General features: G+C 34.2%; 4 protein-coding genes across 5 annotated transcripts; 3 read left to right on the forward strand and 1 right to left on the reverse strand.

The window, feature by feature from the left end:
• Positions 1–2849: 2849 nt before the first annotated feature.
• LOC11433420 (nuclear transcription factor Y subunit A-8) lies at positions 2850–7186 on the forward strand. Of its 2 annotated transcripts, none has more exons than XM_003597502.4 (6): positions 2850–3006; positions 3974–4236; positions 5351–5499; positions 5585–5659; positions 6096–6302; positions 6388–7186. In XM_003597502.4, exons 2-6 carry the CDS (start codon positions 4005–4007, stop codon positions 6766–6768), a joined length of 1044 nt encoding a protein of 347 aa, XP_003597550.2. In that variant the 5' UTR covers positions 2850–3006; positions 3974–4004; the 3' UTR covers positions 6769–7186. The 2 variants fall into 2 exon arrangements, with proteins under 2 accessions (XP_003597550.2, XP_024633082.1); XM_024777314.2 differs by having other exon boundaries at positions 6102–6302.
• A 1182-nt stretch (positions 7187–8368) lies between these two features.
• Positions 8369–12242, forward strand: LOC11433421 (PHD finger protein ALFIN-LIKE 4). The gene is made up of 5 exons (XM_003597504.4): positions 8369–8698; positions 8861–8893; positions 9485–9713; positions 10381–10516; positions 11706–12242. Exons 1-5 carry the CDS (start codon positions 8614–8616, stop codon positions 11973–11975), a joined length of 753 nt encoding a protein of 250 aa, XP_003597552.1. The 5' UTR covers positions 8369–8613; the 3' UTR covers positions 11976–12242.
• A 636-nt stretch (positions 12243–12878) lies between these two features.
• Positions 12879–14883, forward strand: LOC11423271 (threonine synthase, chloroplastic). Its single transcript, XM_003597505.4, has one exon. It carries the CDS (start codon positions 12985–12987, stop codon positions 14581–14583), a length of 1599 nt encoding a protein of 532 aa, XP_003597553.1. The 5' UTR covers positions 12879–12984; the 3' UTR covers positions 14584–14883.
• Positions 14884–16549: 1666 nt separating this feature from the next.
• Positions 16550–18459, reverse strand: LOC11425770 (WASP homolog-associated protein with actin, membranes and microtubules). The gene has a single exon (XM_003597506.4). It carries the CDS (start codon positions 18261–18263, stop codon positions 16806–16808), a length of 1458 nt encoding a protein of 485 aa, XP_003597554.1. The 5' UTR covers positions 18264–18459; the 3' UTR covers positions 16550–16805.
• Between the last annotated feature and the right edge of the window lie 366 nt (positions 18460–18825).

The raw sequence follows: 18825 nt of genomic DNA on the forward strand, positions 1-18825 counted from the left end.
GATCATTTTTAATGTTAGAAATTGTGGAATTTAATTATAGAGTAATAAACGCTAAAATCTTTTGGTTTTTAGGACTACTTACGTGTATACTACCGGTCTGTTTTTTTTTTTTCTTCTTATAAGTAGAAGGAGCTTTAAGAAGTTTAAGCATTTTGTTTTTTGGTGTAAATATTAAATGGAATTTATATAGTTGGGGAAACTCATGAATTTGAGATTTATTTAATTTAATTGTTATATAATATGTTTGGTTTCAATTCTGGTAGGCCAAAAGTGATTCTAGAGATTGTAGAATTGATTTTATGATGTTTGGATGATTTAAAGTATAATTGATTTCGTTTGTAGGATTGATTCTACTTGAAGTTATAATTTGTAGCTTTTGTCTTCTCCAATTGATTTTAGCCTTAGATTAATTGCTAAATCAACTTTTACATAAATCACTTTACATTCAACTTAGTTTTGTCCACAATCAAATTTACATAATCAATTCACTCAAAATCAATTCTTATAAAAGATAAAAGATGAACCAAACATACACATAGTAAGATAGAAAGTCAAGTTGTTAATACTATGAGAATTTTTTTTAGTAGTGCCACATAGGCATCATTCTAACTCTATTTAAATTTAGTTTACAAAATTATATATGAGGCAGAATTAGTTGACACCAGATATAAGTCAAAAGACTTATATCAAATCTTAACCATTAAATCAAATTAATCAAATGGTTCATAAACGTCTCCTAAAAGATGTATGGAAGTCCTTTTTCTAGTTTTTCACGGGAACAAGAAAATTCCCACATTCACAACAACTTCAAAGAAATGGGATTCAAGCTTCTATTGCTTTAATTCTTATGGCTTCTTTTCTAAATTTCAATTGCTTAATTCATATGCCTTAATTTATTTATACGAACCCACTCTTGTGACTAAGTTGCTTCTATTGCCCATTTGTTTCCAACACATGTGCACAATGAAAACCCCCAACTTTGGATCCAAGCTTAATTATATACGGTTTGTTCTGTCATGATTTATTGATCAAACCAATGTTATTTCCGTGAGAGAAAGAAAAAAACTTGACTGCCTCAAATCTCAATCGCAAATTAGGTTCCAACTTATTCAAATTTATTTGATTTTTTATTTTTCCATATCACGAAGCTCTATTTGCTCGATGAATAACGTATGTGCAGGGAAGAAAAGTGAGGTTTAGCCAAAAATTGATCAAAGATTAAGCTGCACAGGCGGTGTTCGTTTTCTTTGAAGTTGTAGTAAATGGAGAATTTTTTGTTACCATGAAAAATAAGAAGAAAAAAAAAAGAAAGGACTATCATGCATCTCTTCGGAAACATTTGTGAGCCATTGAATTAATTTGATTTAATGGTTGAGATTTGGTGTAAGTCTTTTGACTTACACCTGATATCAACGGATCCTTAAAAAAAAGTATTTTTAAAAATAAATCACTAAACTTAAACAAGTCACTAAACTTGAAAAAGTCATTCCAAAAGAGCTGAAAGAAGTTGTTTTCTTTATATATAGTATAGCTATTTTAATTTTTTTATGTACGCGTATCACTCCAATGTTAATTTTATTTTACTTTTGAGTTTAATTATATGAAGAAACATACGAAAAGTATGTAACAAAAATTCAAAAAAAAAAAAAAAGTAAAATAAAATTAACATTGGAGTGATACACATACATAAAAAAAATTAAAATAGCTATACTATATATAAAGAAAACAACCTTTTCAGCTCTTTTGAAATGACTTTTTCTCTTTCAAAAAATGTCTTCAATTTTCAATTCAAATAACATATGTAACAAGTAAATAAGAATAAATTTAAATATTTAAAAAAAATGTAACAAAACACGATATATATATATATATATATATATATATATATATATATATATATATACGTTATCATTATTCCAATTATACCCTTAAACAACTTTTTTTATTATAAAGATTGTTGTTGGTGTCATTAATAAAAAAACAACAAACATTTATATTTTTAATTTTAATCAAAATCAAAATTTCATAAAAAAAAAAACACCGTTCACAATTTTAAAGTGCAATAAAAAAAAGCTGAAAGACGGACACTAATAAAATATAATGAAAACTAATATTTTGAATTTTCATAAATATCTCAACAAACTACGTACATTATTTTATCTTATTCACTAAATATTTATTTAAATTTTTTAAACTGATTTGTAATTGTTTATGTAACATAAATATATCAACAAACAGCATGTAAAACAATTAGCATTTTTTAAAAATGTATATTTTGGTTGGATATTTTAAAATATGAAATGTAAAATATTTTAAAACAATTAGCATTTTTTAAAAATGTGTAGTTTGGTTGGATAAATGTAATATATATATTGCAAGACGAAACAACAAAAATAATAAAAATTTAGGACACGCATGGCAAAACGACAAAAATGAAAAGCATCTGACAAACACTTTTAAAACAAAATAATAATATTTAAAAAACTAGATTCATGTTTTTTTCTTCAACTCTTTGTCATGACGAGACTCCTTTTTTCTCACGTTTTCTTTTATCATTAATCTTCTTTCTTGTATGAGAGAAAATATTGCATAAAAATTTTATATGCAAAGAATGTAATTTAAAATGAAAGAATATACGTAAAAAGGTTGGGAAGGTGGAAGTTGAGTGTAGTTGGTGCATTAATGCTGCGGTGTTACATTGTTATTGTCATTGTCAAGACTTAGCACTAAAGCCAAGAGACCAAGTACAACGCAACGGGAAACATTGAGTTTTAATTTAATTTAATTTTTTAGAATAAACAATGATGGATTTTTTTACATTGGAGTGTTATAAACTGTAGTATTAGTAGTACTAGTGAGTGCCCCACCACTCTTATGTCAATCTATGACTCATCACTATTTTCTTCTTCTTTAAGCTTACATCTATGCTGCTTTTTCAACATTCATCTCTTCCCCACTAAACACATGCACACCTTCTTCTACTTCTAAATCCACCCAATTTCCAAGGTGTCTCTCTCTCTCTCTTTTATTTTATTTTTATTGTTTTTATGTTTTTTCTGTTTACCCTTTACTTGACATACTTGTGAATCAATAAAAATATAGAAATTTTAGCTTAAGATCATGGAACTCATCTTGAATAATTTTTTTTTTGTTGTTTTTATTATGCATGTTTTCTATGTGCTGATGGTTGGTACCTGATACAATAGGTTATTTTTATTTTTAGCATTGATTTGTTGTTCTGTTTGTATATTCTTGGAATTTAACATTTATAGTAAGCTTTCTATTTCAGGTGGGAAAAGTGTTAAACTTCAATTGGGAAAGAATTCCTTATGTTTTCATTCATTTATAGTACTCTATGTTCAATTGAGTTTATTCCATGTGTCTTTTGCTTATATACCAAAAATAATTGTCTTTTTCTTGTTTGTCTACCTTTTTGGCACCAAAATGAAAAGGGAAACAAATAATTTCCTTGTCTGAGGTTTAGCTTAATCTTTGATTTATGTTGATTAAACAAATAATTCCTCTTTATTTTGCAATTGGATTATTGATTCTGTTGAAGCACACTATGTAGCGTATGCTTAAAGTACTGCATGTAGTTTTTTGAATGGATAATGAAAGTTAAGTTGATCCCAGGGTTGAAATGTTAATCCATGGTTCTTCTAATCCTCTATGAAAGTTCTTCCAATTAACTCATAGGGACTTTTTTATGATTAGGAATTGAACTCGGTATCCTAGGTTTACAACAATCACATGCGCACCAACCCCGGTGGCACTCATAGGGGATTTGTGTAGACTTGTTCATACAATTTTATCTCTCTATTGTCCAGTTAGTAACATGTATATAATGCTCCTTTATGTGGTATGCTTAATTTGAACTCTCAAAAAGTTCATGTTTTGATTTTCGATACTGCAACGGCAATCTGCCAGATCCAGGCAGGTTTCTCATATATATATTTTTCATTTTATTTGTAAGGTAAATGGATTGTTATTCCTAGAGGTAAAATATGAAGTGCTTATGCGAGAAAGACTCTGCTCATTCAACACCCCACCATATTTTTGGATGTCCATCATGGGGAACATCTTCTGAATCTCAAGTCCAACAAACATCCATGTCCAAAGGTTTGAGCTTCAAAGTGGAAGCTCTGCCACAAGAATGCCACAACAGTAAAGCATTGAGTTTTCAATTTCAAGAACAGGATTCATCTTCAACTCAATCGACTGGTTCATCACAATCAGGTATTTGAATTGAAACACTCTATTCGTGTGATTCCGTGCTTGTCAACTGGTGTTTTCTCATTTTATGTTACTGTTGTATATATCTCCTATTGTGAAGCTGCAGTAGTACTTTATATCTATGTAGCACCGACACTTCAAATTAAAGGTGTCTTCGGTGTTAGATACATGTTAGTGTCCGAACGACACCGACTCACATAGTTACATTCAATTACTTCTATTTCTTAAATTATTACTGGTGCCAATGTCCAGTGTCTGTGTATGGATGTCTGTTCTTCATAGCTTTTTATGGTGATTGAAACAAAATGAAGTAATAGATAGAAGTATATGATTATGATCCTATGTAAACCTGCCTCATTGGTTAGCACTAGCTATATATTGGTAAAAGTTGTCATCCATATAATCATTGGCGGAGTTACATGCATCTCAGGGGATGCAGCTGAACCCCCTGGGTTCTTAAAATTACACCTACAAATCTTTCCAATTTCAACTTTGAATCCCCTGAAAATTTGAGGTTGCACCCTTATCTTGAAGATTGTTTCACTTCTGCACCTCTACTTTCTCTTTTTTACAAATTTAAATATTTGATTGTATCTCTTTAGTTTTCGTGTCATGAATGTGTGTGAGACACTCTTATCATACTCTCTAAATGTATCGAAATTGCAGACACATCCTTAGTGCATATGTGTTTTTAGTAATTTTATAGATAAATTGGACAATGACAAAACATATTCTAGAATAAAATTGACTGTCGAAAAACTAATTCGACGATTAAAATAATTAATAAAAGGGACATTTATGAATGTATTTGCAATTTTGATACATTGAAAGATCAATATGGCAACAATATACACATTCATGATAAAAATTTGAAAGTTCGAAAGTTGAACCCCCTAACCCTGGGTCCTGGCAACGCCACTGCATATAATAATACAAGTTTTTCTTATAAAATTGGAATTTGTCTTAGATGGCTCAACCAAAATAACAAAATACCTTGACACGTTACTTCATAACTCATATTGAGAATTCAGCTCCTCATAAGCGAGTCAATTTATAGAATAATAAAGTGGAGCCACACCCCCATATTGATTAGTATTTGCTCTGTGTTGGATACTAGGTCAAATTCCTTTCCAGCATTGTTCTTCTACTGGTTCAACATTTAAGAGAACTGAGGAGAACAATATGGGATGTCTCATCGGATCATCATCTATTGGGAGTCCAAATCTCACCGTCCATCCTCCACTAATGGATCACAGCCAATCACTTGTAAGCAGATATATATATCTATGTTCTAGTGGATGGAAGTATGGAACATATATGCAGACACTTTTCTCAAAATTTTGGGTTTCAGGCGCATGTTGCACTCCACTATGCTGATCCAGGCTACAATGGCCTACTTTCTGCTTCATATGGCCAACAATACAAGGTAATTTGTACTAAAGATTTTTTTATCTCTTTTAATTACGGTTTATTCGAGTTACCGTATTCCACTCCAGCATGTTGATATTGATATTAATATTGTATATGCAATTTCATTTTAAAATTTAATGAATTATGATTATGATCAAATCCTTCAAAAAAAACTTGTAAATCTGTTAGGAGTAGATGTTGCAGCTGGTACATCTTGTTTATACCTTCATTTGTTCCTCTAAATGGACTGTTCAATCATCCATGCTCTCTGTTGATGTCTAGTCCTTTACGGCTTTCGTAAATCATGATTTCATCAAGACTTTTTGTTTTTTGCTTATATTTGAGACCAGAGGAACTACTAGTTCAGTTTCAATTATTTTGATTTCTTATGAGGTGTATTAGTTCTCTAACTCGAACCATAGTTATGACTGAAAATTGACACTTGTTGCTAGTTACAGGCTTATAGCATCATGTCATCAAATTCTGACCAGCTTCTTCAGGGCCAGCTAATGGAAACTGCTTCTGTTCGAATTCCCTTGCCATCTGATATGGCGGAAGAACCCATATATGTGAATTCAAAGCAGTACCATGCTATTATGAGGCGAAGACAGTGTCGGGCAAAACTTGAAGCACATAACAAACTCATAAAGGATCGTAAAGTAAGCACACCTGCATTTCTGTTTTGTCTCTTCTATAGCATAAAATTTCTCTTAAACCAACAGCACTAACAATATTGTTCTGCAGCCATATCTTCACGAGTCCCGACATGTACATGCATTAAAGAGAGCTAGAGGAGCCGGTGGCCGTTTTCTCAATGCTAAAAAGCTCCAAGAATCAAAGCTTGATTCGCCAAACCATGGCCAAAATGTTTCCACCGGCTATACTTGTTTGAATTTGAATGGAAATATGTCGGAACCTAAAATGCATGATCAGGTTGAAAACTACAGAGACGATGCTTCTGATGTCGCATATGGATCTAATAGGAATGAAATGTTTCAGCAGCAACAGGAGTTAGAGTTCAGGTTATGCAGTTACCCTTCTTCTCAGACTGGAAGGAACATGCAGGATTATACATCTGACAAGAATGTTGGTGCGAATCAACGCCGACTATCCGTCCGCATGTGAGAGACTTGTAGAACACATCATTGTAGTTGGTTATTCTTCGTCTTCATCGTTCAGATCAGACGAAGACCACTATTTGATTGTGTTCTCCAATCTCTACCATTGGGAAGTCATCCTTGGCTCATATTTACTTATGTCATACTGTTTGATAATCTTAATTTTTCATCACACTTTATTACGTATTGTGTAGCCTATTGTTTAGGCAAAAATCACAAGTAATGACTTGTCAAAAACAATGCTTTTCTAAGTTTAATGTTGGAACCTAGTGTGACTTTATTTGTTGTTTTTACCGAAGAACGGAGTTTTTTGAATCCTACACATCTTTGATTTGATGTATATTGTATGGGGCTTTGACATATGTGTGACTCTATCGTAGTCGTTGGATTGAGATTGGCATGGATGGTTCATATTTTAATGCAAATTTTGAGTTATTTATTTTTTAAATATAAAATACCGAGTTTGAAATTTAAATTGTGTGATCTTGATATTGATACAACAATCATGATTGCATCAAATTAATGACCGCAGTCAATTTGTTGTTTGTGCATAGTTTCAACAAAGGAGCTTGAATCATGAGGGACCACACCCATGACATTACAACAAAGCATTAATGAAAATTCAATTAAATGAGTCTTTTCTTCATCTGCCTTGCATGATTCTTCTTTACGAGAGTTGTGGTCATATTCTTATCTCGTTCATAAGTACTTCAAATTAGATATAATAAGAACTTACTCTTTGGATTCTCGTTTATCCTACAAGTTCTGAAGGTGGTTCCACATTGCACCAACATGCAACACCTATATAATGACATTATTCACATGTTCAAAATCATATGATCTTTGTCCGACAACCCATAAATATGCACTTTGATATATTTTGAACTTTAATCTGAGTCGTTCTATTAAGATCAGACGACTTTTAACACATCGACCATATGACTGTTGAATTGTCGAATTTGTCTAACAAAATCTTGGTCAACAAGCAAGACAAGACATCCTTGCTTTGCTTGCATCAGGCTGGGTCCCAATCAATTCAATCATTAACATACTTGAACAAAGGGGTAATAGTTTGGTTGGTTCTATAACAAGTAACCATAATAGTCCATTAATGTATTAAAATTTTAAAATAATATCTGATTATGCACTATGTTAGTACGTTAAAATGTTTCATTAAAATTATCATATTAGTCCCTCAATAAATTTAAATATTGTCATATCAATCTTTATAACTGTTAGATCAGTTACTATATAAAAAAAATTATTGTCAACATTGATGAATTATTTTGACTAACGAAATACATGATCACAATTTTGGAATTTCAATATATAAAGAGATTATTGTTATTACTCGTTACATCTTTATGAATCAAAATGACTATTACACTCTTTAAACATTTAAAAAATGATATTTATACTATCATCATTTTTGAACAAGATTATCTTCCCTCTTCTTTTAGTACAAGAGAGAGAATATATATTTGTCTAAGGGATTATTTTTAGGAATTCAGAATTTTGTAATGACCGTCCATCACGTCATCATAATAATCTGATTATTACAGTGGAGGCAGTCACAGAGGATCCCAATCCATGAATATAAAAAATCCACAAGCACTACCTCGAAGAAAAACCTGCGTTGTGTCTTGTTTTGTTCTCTGAGTCTTGTCTCACTTTTTCTTTTAAAAACAGTTTTTTTTTTTTTTCCTTCTGTGTTTTTTTGTTCGTGTGAGTTTCATTTCTTGCACTGCGAGAAAGAAAAAAACCCTAATCCAAACGACATCGTTTTCAATCTCTGTTGAATTGAGTGTGACGACGAAACCCTTAACCATAACCCATTGAATCGAATTGAACAATGGAAGGTCGAAGTCGCACCGTTGAGCAAATTTTTGATGATTTCAAGAGCCGAAGAACTGGAATCATCAAAGCCCTAACCGTCGGTATAATTTCTTGTTCAATCTTTTTGAATTTTGGCAAAAGGGTTTTTCATTTCCTTGCCTGATCTACAAATTTTGGATTTTTAATTCAATTTCCTGCTAAGGTTTTTGAATTTTATTCATTTTTGCACTAAAACGTTTGGCTTTGTTGTCATGTTGTTGCAGATGTTGAAGATTTCTACCGACAATGTGATCCTGGTTAGTTTAATTTCAATGCTTTCTCTCAAAAAAATTATGAATTTCATTTTGTTGCTTACATTTGAATGCTCTTTTATATTCCACCAATTTTAGGGTTCACATATTTATTTTATGTATTTGCAATTGGTATCACTGATTTCTGTAATTTAGATGTATTGCGTATGTTAATTGATAATTCTTGTTCTTTATAGTTTTACTTGTAGCTTTGAATTCTGATGTAGGAGATTTTTCAGCCGCCTTTTATTTATCAGTCAATGCGGCTATAAGCCTATAATGCAAAATTTGTCGCGTTTCTATGTTTTAGGACCTGTTTGGGTTGGCTTATTTGAGCTTATTTACTGGCATAAGTTTTGTGAGACTGTTTGGGAGAAGTTTTGAAAACAGCTTATGACATCTTATAGCATATACAAAAACAATTTCACTTTATTTTACCATTTTCCATAAAAATAGCTTATGTAAGCTTATACATAAGCGCTTATCATGATAAGTGTGTGTGCTATTAGCTGCAAATAAGTTTCTTATCCAAACAGGCCCTTAAAATAGTTGCATTTATTCCATATACAAGTTTTCATATCTGTTGTATTCTTTCAGAAAAGGAGAATTTGTGCTTGTATGGATTGCTTAATGAGAATTGGGAAGTGAATTTACCTGTTGAAGAAGTTCCTCCAGAGATTCCTGAACCTGTGCTGGGTATCAACTTTGCCAGGGATGGAATGCAAGAGAAAGACTGGTTAGCCTTAGTTGCTGTTCACAGTGATACATGGTTACTTTCCCTTGCATTCTACTTTGGAGCCAGATTTGGATTTGATAAAGCTGACAGGTATATATTACTTGAAGCATAACTATTTTTATCTTGATGTCAACTCGTGAAAAAGTTAGTTCAGGATGAGTATGTTCAATTAAGGCAGTAGTTTGGATCATACTTTTCTTATCTTTACATTTGTTTAGTCATGGTTGTGTTGGATTTTCTTTACACCCTTGTTGAATAAGATTTTTCATGTTTAGCATGAAGCAATTGTCTCCACTTTATAACTGCTTTCTAGCATCAGCCTTGATTTGCAATTTTATTTGCTTATAAATCATTGTTGAGGCAGTATCCCAACACGGAGACAGATGTTGAAGGATAGAAAAAAATGCATACCATTTTTTTCCTGAAAAAGAGGAGCCTTACTTTGCATCTGCAAGAGGCTGATTCCACGACTTGAGCCTATGACCTCTTAGTCACATCACACATGGCAGCATTTCTATAGCAGGTTCTTATTGAGTATCAACTCGATTTAAGATAGTGCAAGAAGGAAAAGTTGGACTTGTATATTGATTATCATGTGAATGGAAGATCCCTATCAAGTGGTTATTTCTTTAGCAGCCACAATTGATGCTCTTTCAGTCATAATGTAATCATCTGTGTATCTATTTTGGATACTTGTTAATGTCACATGCATTTCATCATGCATCCATCCTGTCCTAATTTTCCGTTTGTGATGCAGGAAACGTCTATTCAATTTGATCAATGAACTGCCAACAGTATTTGAAGTTGTTACTGGTGCTGCAAAGAAACAAGTCAAAGAGAAGTCTTCAGTCTCAAACAACAGTGGCAGCAAATCTAAGTCCAGTTCTAAAGCGGTAAATAATTCTTGACAAACATTCATCACAAATAGATACATTTGTTCATAAATATTTGCCTATCTGAATCGCAGTGTAAAACTCAGGATGTTTTTCAAGTGTAGACTGTTAATAGGTAGAAACCCTGTTTAAAATAATAATAGCTATCTACCTAACAAACTCTCCATGTATTGTCTATGGTTTATCCTATACTGTGTACTCCATGTAGATTGTTTAGTCTGTGTTGTCATCTCTCTATCTATGGTTTTTCAAGTGTAGACTGTATATAGGTAGAATCCCTCTTCAAAATTAAGGCATTTTTTAAGTGGTTATTATTATTTGTCTGTTAAGCACACAAATAAAAAAGTAATGGAGCAACTAGTTTAATTGGTTTCTTTTGAGCAAGACCAAAATGAAACGATTCTTTAGTATAAAGTTCTTCCTCATCCAAGACCTTGTTGTTTACTGCCAATATAAAAAGTTACCAATGTGGTAAACAATCTGTGTTGATCTTGAACTAGTTTACAGCTTGTCCTCTCCTTTTTTAATCCGAGTCTAAAATACTTTGGTGTTTCGTTACATTTTGGCGATAATGTAAGAACTTTACCTTAAGCTTGGTTATTCTGCAATTGTTTTGACATTGCTTACACATTCAATTGAAAGTGAAGTATGATGAATATATTGGTTGCACTGGCTTTGTACTTGTAAGATGGAATTTGGACTGAATAGTTATGGCATAACACTTGAACTGCTACTTGTACGGTGTGCAGAATTAAAAGAGGAGAGTAGAGAGTAGAACATCCTAATATGTTATATCATTTTCTGTATTGTCATTTTGAATTTCAGGTTTAGAATGTGGACAAGTATAGTATCACATTATAGTTTTAGAAGCATATGATTGAAGTCACCCTGTTAATGATATGTATACTTGGTTGGAAATAGATCATCTCGTGTTGAACTTTCATAATAAAATCGTATCCATCTCCCTTCATAAGTTTCCACTAACTATCATATGGCACCACTTAATAATGATGAGAGATATGCACAAGTTTTCAACATGAGAGGATCCACTTCCAAATAAGTTATGTTTATGTACTTTCAATGCAAAATTGTGTCGAAGGTTGAGAATATCCAATTGATATTTTGTTTGTGTTCTGTTCTAATTCTGAGATAGTCCGTGTTCTTATCTAATTGTTAACTGTTTGAGCAGCGAGCTCCTGAGGCTCAGAGCAGACAACCAAAAGCGGCATTACTGCCAAAAGATGAGGAGGAGGAACTGGAAGAGCAGGATGATGATGAACAGGGAGAAGCCACTTGCGGGGCTTGTGGTGATAGTAATGGAGCTGATGAGTTCTGGATTTGCTGCGACATCTGCGAGAAGTGGTTCCATGGAAAATGTGTGAAGATCACTCCTGCTCGTGCCGAGCATATCAAGCAATACAAGTGCCCATCATGCAGCAGTAACAAGAGAGCTCGCTAGTAAAATTTCAATCACATACAAAACTTTGTTGGGAGTCTTCACTGATCCAGTTAATATGCTTTTCTTTCTAGACGCATTGGTGGATAGTTTTTATGAAGTTTGAGACATAGGTTTCGTTTTTATGCTTTCTTTATGTGTATTTATCAATAGTTGAAACATTGTTGACTGGGAAAAGCCCAAGTCTTTTCTCTAGTCCTGGCCACCTTAATGTTATGGAAATTAATGTTAAACGACATTTGCACCAAATGAAGGAATAACATTTTGCTATCTTTGTTTCTATAGTCCCATTTGACTGTAGATACAGGTAAATAGTAGTAGCCTAGACATCGTATATGTATGTCTAAAGAACACCTGAACAAGGGATGACTTCTGCAATGCAACGTGCAAATTGCAGAAAATCTGCAGCCAAAACCATAAAACTGAGGCAAAATGGTTGTGCTCTTGTGATTAGCTATGGATGAAATGCGCGATCAATCGAGCCTTGGACCCAGTCACTTGATAATCTAGAATCGTAATGACATTTCATCAATTTGAAGTTTAGGTTTTTTTACAAACATGTTTAGTTTATGGTTTTTTTTCTTTTACGAAAGTACCTCATTCATTTAAAACACATGTGTGACAAACATAATTTACACAAAGTGCGTGGAACTTCTCTACGGAAAACTTAACCAAAAAATGGGTCATTTGGTTACTCATTCTCACACGAGAGCTGCTTTTACTCTCAAGTTTTTTTTATTTTTTTTAATACAAAATCAATATTAAGAAATTAAAGTAAATTTAATTTGTAAAATCAATATTATTTTTTAAAATAGTTTTATTAACGTGGAACTATGACATGATTGATTTATACTAAAATAAAATGATGGACATGAGTCATAAGAAGTGAGAGGCGCGGCGGCTCGCAAGTTGCAAAGTTACAACTATTAAAAAGGTTGGAGCAAGTGAGTGAGTGATTAAAACCAAACACACTCAGTAACCCAACTCATTCCATTCCATTCCATTCAATTCCATGGCTTCTTCAACATCTCTGTTCCAATCTTCACCTTTCTCTCTCAACACCAAAACCAAACCCTATTCTTCTCTTCCCAAATCACCAAAACCCACTCATTTCATCATCAAATCTCAACAACAACCGCACCCCGTTACTCAAAACAACACCCCCATTCCTACTCCCACACCCACTCCTCCCACCACCCGTCGTCCCGCCGATGAAAACATCCGCGACGAAGCCCGTCGCAAAAACGTCTCCCAACATCTCTTCTCCGCCAAATACGTCCCTTTCAACGCCGATCCATCTTCCACCGAATCCTACTCTCTCGACGAGATCGTCTACCGTTCTCAATCCGGCGATCTTCTCGACGTGCAGCACGACCTAACCGCCTTGAAGAAATTCGACGGCGCTTATTGGCGTAACCTCTTCGATTCACGCGTCGGTAAAACTACATGGCCTTATGGGTCTGGTGTTTGGAGCAAAAAGGAATGGGTTTTGCCTGAGATCGATGATGATGATATTGTTAGTGCTTTTGAAGGTAATTCTAATCTTTTTTGGGCTGAACGTTTTGGCAAACAGTTTCTAGGCATGAGTGATTTGTGGGTTAAGCATTGTGGTATTAGTCATACTGGTAGTTTTAAGGATCTGGGTATGACTGTGCTTGTTAGTCAAGTTAACCGCTTGCGAAAAATGAACCGTCCAGTTGTTGGTGTTGGTTGTGCTTCGACTGGGGATACTTCGGCTGCTTTGTCGGCTTATTGTGCATCGGCAGGGATACCTTCGATTGTTTTCCTGCCTGCTAATAGGATTTCAATTGCTCAGTTGGTTCAACCGATTGCAAATGGTGCTTTTGTTCTTAGCATTGATACTGATTTTGATGGGTGTATGCAGTTGATAAGAGAGGTGACTGCTGAATTGCCGATTTATTTGGCGAATTCGCTTAATAGTTTGAGGCTTGAAGGACAGAAAACAGCTGCCATTGAGATTTTGCAGCAGTTTGATTGGCAGGTGCCGGATTGGGTTATTGTGCCGGGTGGGAATCTTGGGAATATTTATGCTTTTTATAAAGGGTTTCATATGTGTAGAGAGTTGGGTCTTGTGGATAGGATTCCAAGGCTTGTTTGTGCTCAGGCTGCCAATGCGAATCCGTTGTATTTGTATTTTAAGTCGGGGTGGAAAGAGTTTAAGGCAGTGAGGGCACAAACTACTTTTGCATCTGCTATACAGATCGGTGATCCGGTTTCTATTGATAGAGCTGTTCATGCTTTGAAGAACTGCAATGGGATTGTTGAGGAAGCTACTGAGGAGGAATTGATGGATGCTATGGCTCAAGCTGATTCGACGGGGATGTTTACTTGTCCTCACACTGGTGTTGCTTTGACTGCTTTGTTTAAACTCAGGAATAGTGGGGTTATTAAGCCTACTGATAGGACTGTGGTGGTGAGTACTGCTCATGGTTTGAAGTTTACTCAGTCTAAAATTGATTACCATTCAAAGGGTATCAAGGATTTGGCTTGCCAATTTGCCAATCCTCCAACGCAAGTCAAGGCTGATTTTGGGTCTGTTATGGATGTTTTGTCCAAGTATTTGCAGAGCAAGGCTCCAAAGTATCATTAGGTTAGCACGTAGCACTGCTGGTTTTGCTCCTTTGTCCTTGCTGCTTGTTTACTTTTTAGGCATTGTGTTGTCTTTTGTATTAGCTTTTCCTTCTTTATGATGATTTACTTGCATTCTGTATGCATGCTGCTCTCTAATATTGAGAAAGCTTGCTGGATTTGTTGTAGATTATCTTTGTTGAGCATTTTGTAGCTCCCTTAGAAATTAATTGGATAAGATGAGGAATGTTCATCATTGGCTTTGTTACTGCATTATTAATATATTATAGATCAATGCCCCCACCCCGGATAAAATACATAATTTTTGCTTCTTATGCTTGTGGCTTAAGGTAAATGTGGGTACTACCAAGCAACTCCATACAATCTGTTATCTTCAAGCGGAGAACTCGTCTCGAAAGACTACTCCATTAGGCTGGAGCATTCCTTGGCTTATAAGCTTCATTTATTAAACAAGACTCTTTAATATGGGGTTCAACAATGCACCACCATTTGAGCGTCGACATCCTCGACGGTTTCACTTCCAACACTTCACCTCGTTGGCCATAACCCTCTATTGGCTTCATGTCGACGACCTTGACCTCTCAACAAAACACCAATTCATGAGCATTAGGTCAAAGTAAGAATTCATTCCAAAAGACTAATCAATTAAATAGAAGAGTCACTAAACTTATAAGCTCTACATATTAGGTGAAACTACCCAATGCTCAAATGTTGGAGAGCTGATGTTCTAGGCAGCATCTCTTCACTTGGTGACACTTTACTTTTTTTTTTTGTTGGTCAGATGTTAGAACCTTCTGTGGATGGTACTCTCCTTGACGTTGACATTTCAACGATAGTGCTAGTGTAATGAGCCTTAATCCAAAGGAAGAATCCATCTCAAAATACTAATCCATTAAGTTGGATAACTCTTAGATTTATTAGGACTCTCCAACGTGAACATAATACAATCAAATCCTTGCAATTATGATCTCAATAAAGGCGGGACCACTGAATTGTTGAGTTGACATCAGTGTTTTAATGGTGAGGGAAGCCTGGAGATATATTTTTTTGGATACAAAGCTATAAAGTACGGACACAAACACGACATTGACACGTCGATATCGATAAAATTTTGAAAAGATGACATGATTCAATGTAATCACATGTGTTGGTGTAGGTGATACTGATCATAGTTTAGACCTTTAAATTAGAGTAGTGATATTTGTACAACCATTTGGTACAACTTTGATGACAACTTTCATTTGCTCTTTTTTCATTGGTCCAAAACAATAGAGAAAGAAAAAAGAGGAAAGAGAATAAGAATATAATGTGAGTATGAGAGAGAAAGTTGTCAAAAAGTTGTAATAAAGTGATTGTACAAATATCATTTCTCTTAAATTATGTTCATCACAATTGACTCACTGAATTGAGAGTTCTTGGAATTTTGAAGAAGCAATCTGTTAGCTTAAATCATTTAGTCTTGGAATATTCCTCCTCCTCCCTCTGCGTAGTTGAAATTTTTTGTACGGAAAAACGTCACGCAAGAAAAGAATTAAAGATTGATCTGGCAGCCAAACAAAGTACAACAGCAGAAGTACTTTTTTCCCACATTTTACATCTTATAAATTTCTTGTACAAAAGTTGGTATAATTCCGTTTGAAAATAAATTTACCTGTGTTCCTAGCCGTATCTGACAACATAATCAACTTTATTAGAAGAAAATAAACTAATACAAAGTATTGTCCTATTGAGGATTCTATACTCTTCTCCAAATGGAACGAACATTTGGATTGAATCTTACTTGAGATTTCAAATAAAACCTTTAACTTCCCTTGTATATTACACTAATTTTACTCAAGACTTCTCAGCTTTGCTGTGTTACATTATAAACTACACAAACCTTCTTCACAGATGAATCTAAAAATATATGTTTGGGTAATTTATTTATTTTCAAGGATATTATAAAATTCAAACGATCTACAAAGAAATTGAATAAAAAAAATTAATCCTTATATTATATATAATCTGAAGTGGTATGTGACGAGTATGGTCTCAACGACAAAAAAAGAAAAAGAAAAAGAAAATCAAGAGTTGTATATATGCCAGCCAGAATCCTCTCGCAAAAGAGCAGTACTATGACTCGTATGAACTTGAATTCAATGTATACATCAGAACAAAACAATTCACTTCTGAAACAAATCAATTGAAAATGACTTAAGACAATGCTTTCAGCTTCTTCTTTTGTTAATGGTTCTGGTGATGAAGGGTATCATAGAGATTAGACCTCCCCATCCCCTGCTTCTTCATAGAATTCATTTTCTCCATCCTTAAACCAGCTCTGAAACTTTCAATGAAACTACCAGCTTTGTTATCAACACCGGGGTTGGGATTTGGATACACCAATAGATCAATTCCAGGTTCTTCGCCACTAATGGTTGGTAACTCCACTACTTCCTCATCTATATCTACCGAACTTGAACTACTAATGCTATCTATTCTAACAAAGTCACCCTGCACCTTGAACTTCCATGCTGGCATCTTGAACGGAGGTGGAGGAGGAGGCGGTGGAGGTATTGAGTTCAATGGCGACTCATTACCAGTAATCACAGAAAAATCCTCATCCTTTGTTTTTGACATAATCATAGCTGAAACATGATTTTGTGACGGCGAAACAGAGTTAAGTTTCTTCTGTTTGTTTTTCTTAGAATAGAACAAATCAGGAAAAGGAGAAGAATAAGAAGGCACAGTAGTAGCAGGTTCAGAATTCAGAATGCTCTGAAAATTTTCAACGCTTTTATGTCTATGCTGCTTCTTCATTGGAGGTTCAGAATTTATAATGTTCTGAAAATTTTCAACGCTTTTATTATGTCTATGCTTCTTCTTCATTGGAGGTTCAGAATTTATAATGTTCTGAAAATTTTCAACGCTTTTATGTCTATGCTTCTTCTTTCCTTTCAAAGATTGTTGCATTTTCTCATCCTTCGTTACAATTAACTTTTTATTCTTTCTCTCTGCAGCAGTGTTATTTTTTGTTTTCTCAATCTTTTCAGATTGATGCGTTTCTGATCCTTGCTTCTTCTTGTTCTTTCCTTTCAAAGACGTGTGTACTTCAATGTCCTTGATGCTTTCTTCTTCTTCTTTTTCTTCTTTCAAGTTTAAGTCCAATCCACGATAACGGTTAACATGAGTATCATCGCTAAATCGCCACTGTTCATCTCCGGCGATCCACAAAGACTCTTGCCGTAGATCCGGGTAGGAGTTAAAACTCCTCAACCTGTTATATGAAGTTCTATCTTCTGAGTACTCATACCAAAAACGTGGTGCTGTTTCTGGTTCTGGGTTTGGTTTCTCGTACTCTTGCTGTGTGTTTGTGTCTGAAAAAGTTTGATTTTGATCTTCATAAGAGCGTGGACTTTCATTGTTGTTGTTTTTGCTAAGGAAGCCACAAAATATGGCAAAGAGAACAAGCAAAAGGTTAAGGGAATCCCAACTCTTTTTTACTGAATTAGGATTGAAAATGTGGGAAGCGAAAGAGTGCAATGTAGGAACTATGACTAAGATGAACGCAAGTGCAATTACTAGAAGGACTATGATAACAGTGCCGGAGCTGAGGAAAAGTGAGTATGAGCGACTGAGGCGGCGGCGGTTGGTGCCGCTGTTTTGCAGCCAGAAGGGTGAAGAAATTTGTTCCTCTTCTTCCATTTAGTTTTGGTTTAATGCCAAATGGTTGATGTTTTGAAACTTGGTGTGGAAGAAAATATGATCTTCAATTTTCTTATAATTGCTTGTAGGAGTTGTTGCTTTGGTTTTTTTTTGTTCTGTTTTTTGTGCTCTTTGGTTGCTTATATAGTGTGGAATGTGGATGGCATGATTATTTTTTTGGGCACAATGATGGCTTGATTATTTAATATAATAAAGTAATATAATGTGTTTGCCATTTTTTTTAAATTATATTTATTTAGACAAGTTTTTTTCTTTGTATAAATCAATTAATTGATGAGATTGGTGAATGGGAATGAAAATGATAATATGAAAATATGTATAACTTGGAAATTGTTGGCAATTTAGTGGTGTTGGCTGTCTCAAAGGGAATGACAACCAAATTGAAAATGGTGGTAAACCATGGCCATGTGCCTTTCAAAATTGTCAAATTGAGGCTTGTAATAAGCTTGACTTGTTCCCCAATTTTATTTAAAACTTGCAAACTATTACAAGTGACCCACAAATCATTGAACAAATTCAATTCATGCCACATCACGTTATT

Source organism: Medicago truncatula, chromosome 2 (assembly GCF_003473485.1).
Source record: "Medicago truncatula cultivar Jemalong A17 chromosome 2, MtrunA17r5.0-ANR, whole genome shotgun sequence".
NCBI lineage: Eukaryota > Viridiplantae > Streptophyta > Magnoliopsida > Fabales > Fabaceae > Medicago > Medicago truncatula.

Coding starts and splice junctions, on each gene's coding strand:
- LOC11433420 (XM_003597502.4), top strand. CDS start 4,005: ATGAAGTGCTTATGCGAGAAAGACTCTGCTCATTCAACACCCCACCAT. Junction 5,500..5,584: donor TGGATCACAGCCAATCACTT/GTAAGCAGATAT, acceptor TTTGGGTTTCAG/GCGCATGTTGCACTCCACTA. Junction 6,303..6,387: donor AACTCATAAAGGATCGTAAA/GTAAGCACACCT, acceptor ATTGTTCTGCAG/CCATATCTTCACGAGTCCCG.
- LOC11433421 (XM_003597504.4), top strand. CDS start 8,614: ATGGAAGGTCGAAGTCGCACCGTTGAGCAAATTTTTGATGATTTCAAG. Junction 8,894..9,484: donor CTACCGACAATGTGATCCTG/GTTAGTTTAATT, acceptor GTATTCTTTCAG/AAAAGGAGAATTTGTGCTTG. Junction 10,517..11,705: donor CTAAGTCCAGTTCTAAAGCG/GTAAATAATTCT, acceptor CTGTTTGAGCAG/CGAGCTCCTGAGGCTCAGAG.
- LOC11423271 (XM_003597505.4), top strand. CDS start 12,985: ATGGCTTCTTCAACATCTCTGTTCCAATCTTCACCTTTCTCTCTCAAC.
- LOC11425770 (XM_003597506.4), bottom strand. CDS start 18,263: ATGGAAGAAGAGGAACAAATTTCTTCACCCTTCTGGCTGCAAAACAGC.